Raw genomic sequence first — 9,822 nt, 5'->3', positions numbered from 1 at the left:
ACGAATAATTATTGTTTGGGTTCAAAAATTTGTATACAAACGCGAAAGTACACGAACACGAAAAAATACGAATATAATTAGTGTCGGGTTTGGATTTCTGATATGGGTACACGGAACGAAAGTAAACGGAATAAATAAATTTTTAAATTTTTAAAAATATATAATATACATATCTATACTAAATTTCAAATGTGAATTTTACTTATTCTAAATAACATATATACAACAGTAAATATTAAAATATATGTTATTGTTCCTTGACTCTTTGACTTCACCATTTTATTATCTATTTCATTTTTTAATAATCACTCCCTATGTCTCAACCATTTCTTTACGCTTTCCTTTTTAGGATGTCTCATCCAATTCTTTACATTTCAAAACTTATCAAAAATAGTCAATGGGTCTCGCCACTTTCCCGCTTTTCCTTCCTTTTCACACTAATTTTACTCCACTATCTCTCTTTTATACATTAAAAATCAATAGGTCACACCATTTCACTCACTTTTCTTTCTCTTTTTCACTACTTTATATATATTTTTTAACCTCCGTGCCCAAACCAAACGTAAAGAATTGGCAGAGACGGGGGGGAGTAATTTTTTTCATATATAATCTGTGTATTTTAGTGTACTAAAACGGGTAAACACGAATATATTAATTCCGGATTAGTGTCACCAAATTAGTATTGATATATGAATACAAATCCAGTTTGGATTCGGGTTTAAGAATTGATACGTTTTTTTTTAGCACAATAACGGAAACGTTTTGAGGTGGTCTAGTTGTGTGACTTGTGAGTTCGTTTTGCGGTAAATAACATAAACTCGCATCATTGTATTGTATGTATGTATATACACGATACATACATCACATCCCTATACTTCAATTGTCTCCCTATACGGTCGACTCATTCTCATCGGATCATGCCTGATCCCGCAATTTCACAGGTCCATATCTATTTTACTTTCAGTCTTCTTTTTATTCTGTGATTTTATTCTCGTTACACATGTAATCATATGGTTCATCAAGCTGATTTAATTGTCTTTTCAAATTCTTGTGTTTTTGGGGCTTTTGCTGATTTTTTATTTATAATTATTTTTTCAGTAGATCGAACATGTGTGCTCTAAAATAAGTTGTAATAAAGTTAAATTTGAAAGCACTCGGGGATGTAGCTCAGATGGTAGAGCGCTCGCTTAGCATGCGAGAGGTACGGGGATCGATACCCCGCATCTCCATTTTTATCCTTTCCCCTTTTTGCAAGAGAGTGATATAAGTCATTGTTTCATGTCCAATCTAAGTTGATTTTAGGGGTGAGTAATATAGAATCAACCAAAAATCAAGAATGAATCAATAACCCTATATGGTTATATTCACTTCCGTTTTTAACACTTTGTTCGTGGTCAACAGGCTATGCGTGATTCTTGGTTGTTACTTATCACTGGCCCAAATGAGAAGCCCCTGTTTGTTGATACTTGTATGTATGTTTATGTGAGTTCTTAAGAGTGGCAATTAGGACCTAAATCGTTATAGAATAGTGCAGTAATAGTTAAAAAGGTACAAACTCAGTTGTCTAGCTATTAGTAATTACATACTGAATTTATCATGATCTAGTTATTCCTCCCTCCCTTTGAAAAGGTCGAAATGACGTAGTTAAAGAAAAATGTGAATGTCTGCTTTAAAAAAAACATTGGTGTTGACAAAGAAGGAGAAGCTGTCATAAAAAGCGCCAAAACTTTTCAGTTAGTTGTTCACTAAATAACTTCATTGACAAAAACCCTCATTGTTCTATATAACTATCTATGTGTACATACATTGATACATACGTACACTTAATTGTCTCCCTATTCCTCGACTCATTTGATGTTATCATGCCTAATTCCTTAATTCTGCAATTTCGCAGGTCATATTTCTCCGTTTATACTAATTTAATTGTATTTTAATTGCAATTTTTATTCTTGTTACTTACATACATGTACTTTTATGGTTAACCTATATTTTTTTGTAGCTTTCTGTTTAGTTTTTGTCTATTCTATATGCTAATCTAATAGTAGATTGAACATGTTTGCTTTAGTATTAGTAGTAAGATATGGTGAAGCAAAATCAAGTTGGGGATGTAGCTCAGATGGTAGAGCGCTCGCTTAGCATGCGAGAGGTACGGGGATCGATGTCCAGCATCTCCATATTTTTCCTTTTTTGCTTTTGCAAGGGTCCGAGGGATATAGAAGAGTGATTCTTCGTTTCTGTGAATTATAGGCCCACATGACTCCTCTTGTTGATACTCCTTTAGTTTACTAGTATGAGTTTGTCCTTCAAACTCCTGGCTGGCATAATTTTTCCTTTTTTGCTTTTGCAAGGGTCCGAGGGATATAGAAGAGTGATTCTTCGTTTCTGTGAATTATAGGCCCACATGACTCCTCTTGTTGATACTCCTTTAGTTTACTAGTATGAGTTTGTCCTTCAAACTCCTGGCTGGCAGCTGGCAGTATGCGCCTTGCAACTCCCAAGCATATTATCAGGCATTTCTTGGTTGATTGTGTATTACTGACCCTAAAAATAATTTAGAGAAAACATATGACATTATTGTCATAATCATATTTACTTCCGGTTTCTCACTTCTTTTTTTCCTTGATAATTGCTGGTTTGTTTTCTTCCTGTATGAATGTCATTGGAACATCTTGACAGGCTGCATCTTCCAACTTGCAGCGTGAACGGGTATGCGTGATTCTTGGTTGGTACTTGTAAGTTGTAACTGTTCTTAATTAGATGCTCCCTCCGTCCCAAAATAAGTGTCGTTTTGACTTTTGACACGTATTTTGAGGTGTAAAAAAGGTACTTGTGTACATTTTTTTTATAAATTTTCTTTTTCAAATAAAAATATAAATGTAAAATTTTAATTCAGGAAAAAAAATTTGAAAATAAATATATGCAAATATCTTTTTTTAGTACCTTAAAAACGTGTCAAAAGTCAAAGCGACACTTATTTTGGGACAGAGGAATACCTTTTTTGTGTGATTGATGCTTGAATATTTGCTCTTTTAAGTTTTTGACAGTGTGCTTCTCAACTTGCAAGCAGTTAAGATGATTCTGATTTTTGGTTAATTCTATATTAACCAAGACAAAACTGTTACTCTTCATCCCCTTAGACACTGTTTCTTCTAGCATCTGACTGAATTGAATTCCTTGTTTCTCATGGAATTTGAGGTTTAATTTCTTGTCCTTGAACTTTAGGTGGCAATTAGGACCTAAAGCTTTATAGGCCTTGCTTCCAACATAATAGTTAAAAAGGTATAAACTCAGTTGTTTAGCTATTACTTGTTACATTATTTATCATAATATAACTATTCCTCCCTCTCTTTAGAAAGGTCAAAATTTTAAATTTTGTTATAAGAAAAGTGGATGTCTGCTTTTTTTTTTAATATTAAAAAAATAATTAAAACTTTGGTGTTGGGCTTTCATAAAAAGTCCAAAAATACTTGTTGGTTAGTTGTTCGCTACGTAACTTCATCGACAAAAATCCTCGTAACTTCATCAACAAAAATCCTCAATATTCTATATAACTATCTACCTTTACATACATTGATACATATGTACACTTAATTCTCTCCCTATTCCTCGTCTCATTTTGATCTGATCATGCCTAATTCTGCAATTTAACATGTCATATTTGTCACTATTTTAATTGCAATTTTACTCTTTCTTACTAAATTCCAAAAATCATTATTTTAATTCCAAAAATTAGAATCAATAAACAGTAAACTTTTTTCTTTGATTGATGCTTGTATATATCTTCAGTTGATTCTAACATTATAGTCTAATTCAGTTTCAGTATTTTAATTGCAATTTTACTCTTTCTTACTTACATACATGTACTTGTATAGTTAACCTATATTTTCTTGTAGCTTTCTGTTTAGTTTTTTCTATTCTATATTTTATATAAATCTGATAGTAGAATGTACATATGTGCTTTAGCATTAGTACTGAGATATGTTACATCAAAATCAAGTTGGGGATGTAGCTCAGATGGTAGAGCGCTCGCTTAGCATGCGAGAGGTACGGGGATCGATACCCCGCATCTCCATTTTATCCTTTTGCAAGGGTCCGGGGGATATAGACGAATGACTATGTTGTTTCTTTGTTTCTGTGTATTACTGGCCCACATGACATCTCTTGTCGATACTCCTTATTTTTTAGTACGAGTTTGTCCTTTAAATTCCATGTGTGCCTTGCAACTCTCAAGCATATTAGGTATTAGGTATTTTTCTTAGTTGATTTTGTATTACTGACCCTGAAAATTTTTTAGAGAAAACATACGAGAATGATGTCAAAATCATATTTACTTCCGGGTTTTTCATTCCTTTTTTCCCTTGTTAATGCTGGTTCATTTTCTTCCTGTATGAATGTTATTGGAACATCTTTACAGTCCGCATCATCCAACTTTTAAGCGTCTACGGGTATGCGTGATCTTGGTTGATACTTGTTAGTGGTCTAAATGAAAAACCTTTTTTCTTTGATTGATTCTTGTATATATCTTCTTGTGAGTTTTTGACAGTGTGCTTCTTGCCACTTGCTAGCATTATAAGATAATTCTTATTCTTGGTTAGTTCTATATTAACCAACACAAATCTGTTACTCTTCATCCCCTCGGACACTATTTTTTTCTAGCATCCATGTGAATTGAATTCCCAGTTTCTCATGAAATTTGTGATTTAATTTCTTGGCCTTGAAATTTAGGTGGAAATTAGTACCTAAAGCTTTATAGGCCATACTTCTAAAAAAAATAGTTAAAAAGGTATTAACTCAGTTGTTTAGCTATTAGTCATTACATTATAAATTGAATCTGATTCAATTTACTCGGCAAACTGTATGAGAAATATTTAGACCAGAAACCAAGAAATGTTATATATCATGGGGATGTAGCTCAGATGGTAGAGCGCGCTCGCTTAGCATGCGAGAGGTACGGGGATTGATACCCCGCATCTCCATTCTTTTTCACAATTTCAATACTTTCATGTTGATACGTCAAAGCGGTAAGTATCTTGGTTGATGGCTTGTTGGTCCTAAAGCTAGGAAAGACTCATCACATCGTGATGAATAATGATGGAAGCTATGGTAATTTTTCCAGTATGTCGGTAACACTTTTTGGAACTTGACGTTAAGAATTTGGTATAAGTTTATAAACCTACTAATTTCCTGCATGATCTGGGTACCTGTGCATCAAAGTGCAGTGGTCCTCTCTTGGTTAAACTTGTTTTGAACTTTTGATTAATGACTTCACTCAAACAACAATAGCCATCCGATAATGATTCTCCAAACCTAAGAAATGTGTAACTGCAAGTTCTAAACAAAACTAGGCTGGTGACTACAGAATTGAGGTACCTTTATTGACTTCACCACTGTTATCTTTTTAGTAAGAGGTGGTAATTGGTCATACACATATGGGTGTTTAAGATCTGTTTAATCATAATCAGACAATTATCAGCGAGTAGCCTCAACTGTGCAAGAGGCAAACCAGACTGGTGTGGTTGCTTTGAATACTCGTTCTTTTATTAGCAAACATAAAATTTGTATACAGACCTGCTAGCATTAAGAATCTATTCTACATATTTTGTTATGCTAAATGTTTTTATAAGTGATACCTTGCATTTTGTCTTCTAGTGAGCATGTAAAATTTACTTTGTAGACTACAATGTCTGTAATGAAATATGCACAGATCATGGACATCTCATTGTTTATATATGTTTTTTTACCTTTGTAGACTTATTGTTCTTCCCTCTCAAATCCATGTTCTATAAAGTTTAGTTTACCTTGCCACTTTTCCTTAATTAGTTTTTGTTTGTTTATTTGGGCGAAAATCGACTCCTAGAAGGTATGTCTCTATTCATCTTCTTCCTTTAGGTATGTGGACTCTGCTGATGGCAAGACCATCAGTTCGTATGGAAGACAGGAAGATGCTCAATAATTATTCTGATCTCGAGACAGGGAACGAAAAGATCCTTCAAAGAATGGTATATGCAACATTTTCTGTGCAACTCAAGCTGGAGAGAGGTTAAGATAACTGGTAAATCACAGTCTCCTCTCTATAAGTCATAAGTTGTTTTGCCAAAAGATCAATTGATTACATTTTAATGTTGGTCTGTCAAAATTCAAAAGTACAGTTTTTGTTTTAATTAAATTGTCTGGAGAAAAACATGATATTTTAGGACCAAGCCTGTCCAAGCCTGTGAACCAAATGTTGATGGGACATGGCAGAGCCACCCATATCTAGGTCGTTAGTCCGCCCAAATGTTTTCCTGATTCCCTTAGTGAGATAAAAGATATCATGCACTTGTTTGATCAAAATTCCACAAAAGGTTGAACAGCTAATGATGCAATTAGCTAAAGGGTGTTAAATAATTTTTTGTGCTCAGGAATTTTATATAAAATCTTCTGCAGAACTGGATTTTATACTTTTCTAGAGGAGAATTATTAAACCTTCTCCAGAAATGGATTTTATAAAACTTTCCGCAGAAGTATTAAACCAGCCTCAAAAATTTAAATTCAAAGAATCGTATTTCTTCTGTAATATATAATGTCTAAAAATTCAGAATCAAGTATGGTTATAATAAAACAACATCAGATTTATAACACTAAGAAATAATACTATAGTAATTTTGCAACTTAGAAACTAATGAGTGTATATGTCAGGTATGGGAGGAACGCATCTTACTCGTTCTGGAACCATATCCAACTTTTCACAATGATCTAGTTGAAAGGCTTTTAGAGAAGGCAGAGCCCCATCCTTAACATGCCATTCTTCCAGATTAGGTAGATATCTTAATCTCAAAGTCTGAAGACTTGGAAATGCATCATAATTGCAGACCATTTTCTTCCCCACATACACCTTATACAAATCAAGGCCAGTCAGATTTGATAAACATCCCAAAGTAGGCATTGGGTCCATGGTGAACTCACTACTGACTAGTGTCAAATTAGTGACTGAATCTGGCAAAAAACTTAAGTCTGATGGATCTTTAATCTTACCCCACAAGAAGACCCACTTGAGACGTTTGCAATATGAAAGAGGTTTGATTATAGGAATAACAGCAATTCGAAATTTGAGGGAAATTGAATGGAGTCTTGTTAAATTACCTATGTAGTCCAAAGTGTATGTGTTTCCTGCTATTGATTTATTTGTTACTACTAAAGTACGGAGGTTCGGCAAATTGGCAGCATCAATCTGGATCAGATCTTCATACCATATAGCACCTAGAGTCGGGAGCTTTGTTGGGTGGCTACCAATATTCAAACTTCTTCTAGATAGTTTTTGGGGGAATTTTAGAAATCTCAGATGTCTCAACTCTTTTAGCTCACATATTTCTCTAGGAAATTCGTAACTAGAAAAAGATGAACCACGCAACACTTGTAGCTTTTTCAGCTTGCCTATAGTTGGAGGAATTACTATAGGTTCAGGACATAGGTTATCTGGTAAGCCTAAGAATTTTAGAAGAACCAAATCACCGATTTCTTCTCCTATCCCGTGTGATTTTACACTCATCAAATCTAGCACTTTGAGATATATAAATCTAGTGTACAACAACTTGATTTCTTCTAATTCAACTCTATCATTTCTATTATTAATTACTGCCAATGAACGCAATTTTAAGTCATCGGAACTAGGCCCAAGTAATTTCAAGTACTTACCAATTCCATTGTAGATGGCATGCCTTGATTGTCCCTGCAACAAACGGATAGGACTTTGATGTTGTTTACTTGAATCGAAAATTCCCAACAACTTGTGTTCTGTGGCCTTTTGTATTACAAGATCGCGTACAAGATCATGGATACGACACTTTAAAACATGACCGTTCCAAAACATTTTTGTTACCTGAATCATATTGCGATTAATCAGCTCATTGAGATAATCATCAGCCACATCCTCCATGACCACTCCATCTACTTCTTCAGCTTCAGATATGAATCCCTCCGCAATCCATAACAGCTTTAACTTGTTCACTCGAAAAATATGGTCTTCTGGATACCTTGCAAAGTATAAAAAACATTGTCTCATCTGAGAAGACAAATCATCGTAGCTCAAGCTCAATATTTCTTGGATCTGAACGGAGTCTCCCTTCAAATGTCTCCAAATATGGTCTTTCACCTTTGCCCAGTCCTCATAGTTCTTCTTATGCAATAATAGCCCACTCAATACCACGACTGCAAGTGGTAGACCTCGACATTTACGTACCATCTCCCTTCCCAACTTCTCCAGATTATGGGATGGTGTTGCTCTTTTGCAAAACAATTGCCAGCTCTCATCTTCTCGCAAAAACCGGAGTTCATGGACGAAACATCTGTCGTCTACTCTCTCAGCAACTTTCTTATTTCTTGTAGTTACAATAATCCTACTGCCATTATTTTTGTCTGGAAAAGCTTTTTTAATTCTTTCCCAAGCCTCTATATCCCAAACGTCATCAATTACAGCAAGATAGTGGTCACTATCTTGCAATAACTTCCTTAAGTGCCGTAGCAAGTCAACCTCGTCCATCTTCATTGAATCGAGTTCATTTCCGAAGAAAGACTTTATCATCGTCTTCAAAACATCTTTGATGTCATATTCCTGGGAGACACACACCCAAGCACGAGTCTCAAAATGGCTCAACTCGCTGGAGTGATACAAGTTACTGGCAAGTGTAGTCTTGCCCAAGCCTCCCATTCCGTGAATGGAAATTACGCCAAGGGATGGATCCTCCCTAACAAGTTCAGCTAACAAAGTCTTGACATCATCCTTAAAACCAACTACATCCACCTCATTTTCAAAGGAGGTTGTTCGTAGTAATGTTCTCCTCCTCCGTTGCACATCTGGATCTGCTATGATGTTTGGAATACCGTACTCGTCTCGTCTGTTCTTGATCTCAACAACTCTTCTCTTCAGCAACTCAATCTCCTTGCCAATATCATAAAGATTGGCTTCTTTCTTGCAGCTCCAAATAATGCTTCGCAAATGATCTAGAAAACCTTGTTTCGGAGCTGCATGTTCTTCTTGTAGCACACTAAACCTCTCCAGGATAATCACAGCTTCATTTGCAACATCTCTTACGTTGTCGTTCCACAAGCGGATCAGGTTATTCATTTCTTGATTTGCTTCTGCATTTCTTAATGAAGATTGGAGGTATCCCAGTTCATCTTTGAGCCACCTTACACCATCTTTTACGCCTGTCCTAGTGTTGACTTCTTGAGTAAGAAAATCATTGAGCTTTTCAATTGCAAAGGATACAGTTGCATCAACCATTCTTCTCTATCAAGTTGAAATCAAAGTAAGGTTTGCAAAACTTAGAGGTTAAGATAGCATGGATGATATACAGTCGTTAACTAAGAGGTCAACTGGTCAACTATCAAATCACTGTGCAAAAGCTCAGGATATGTGGACAAATATGAGCCTGTTAATTGAGATCTCTACTTTTAAGCCATGTATTTTACGGTCAAATGTATTTTTTTTTAATTGGAACATGGATTTAAGAAACACTCTTGAAAGTTATTTTGCACTAATATGCGTTAAGCTGATACAAATAAAAGAGCATTGTTTCATTTGTGCTACTCTCCTTCATTCATTTCATATATTTTCCCACTATAAAAAAATCTTTTATGTAATTAAAACGCTATGATATGATCTCGTACACATGTCCAAATTTCGCCAAATTAAATTAACGTCGTCTACGAACATAGAACAGAGATGAACAGGTGTGCATCATATTTGCGGTAATAAAGACTGATCCGAAAGCTTCAAGTTACGCATTAGTTTGATATAAATCAATGACAGCTTAAAAAGTAAGGAATTACTACTTTGTACTT

The 9,822-nt window shown here is 34.9% G+C and overlaps 1 protein-coding gene, 1 long non-coding RNA gene and 2 other non-coding genes across 4 annotated transcripts; 3 read left to right on the top strand and 1 right to left on the bottom strand.

Annotated features, from left to right (window-relative positions):
- The first annotated feature begins 785 nt into the window (after positions 1 to 785).
- On the top strand, positions 786 to 6,529 carry LOC141712292 (uncharacterized). The gene is made up of 3 exons (XR_012571575.1): positions 786 to 941; positions 2,677 to 2,732; positions 5,890 to 6,529. It is a non-coding gene; the product is annotated as an uncharacterized LOC141712292 (long non-coding RNA).
- TRNAA-AGC (transfer RNA alanine (anticodon AGC)) lies at positions 1,157 to 1,229 on the top strand. The gene has a single exon. It is a non-coding gene; the product is annotated as a tRNA-Ala (tRNA).
- TRNAA-AGC (transfer RNA alanine (anticodon AGC)) lies at positions 4,000 to 4,072 on the top strand. Its single transcript has one exon. It is a non-coding gene; the product is annotated as a tRNA-Ala (tRNA).
- Positions 6,530 to 6,658: 129 nt separating the features above from the next.
- On the bottom strand, positions 6,659 to 9,397 carry LOC141714223 (disease resistance protein RPP13-like). Its single transcript, XM_074517755.1, has 2 exons — positions 7,859 to 9,397; positions 6,659 to 7,708 (listed from the first exon to the last, which is right to left on the bottom strand). Exons 1-2 carry the CDS (start codon positions 9,260 to 9,262, stop codon positions 6,659 to 6,661), a joined length of 2,454 nt encoding a protein of 817 aa, XP_074373856.1. The 5' UTR covers positions 9,263 to 9,397.
- Between the last annotated feature and the right edge of the window lie 425 nt (positions 9,398 to 9,822).

Source organism: Apium graveolens, chromosome 3 (genome assembly GCF_009905375.1).
Source record: "Apium graveolens cultivar Ventura chromosome 3, ASM990537v1, whole genome shotgun sequence".
Lineage (NCBI taxonomy): Eukaryota > Viridiplantae > Streptophyta > Magnoliopsida > Apiales > Apiaceae > Apium > Apium graveolens.
Note: the sequence above shows the minus strand (reverse complement) of the source record. Positions and strands in the feature narration are given on the sequence as shown.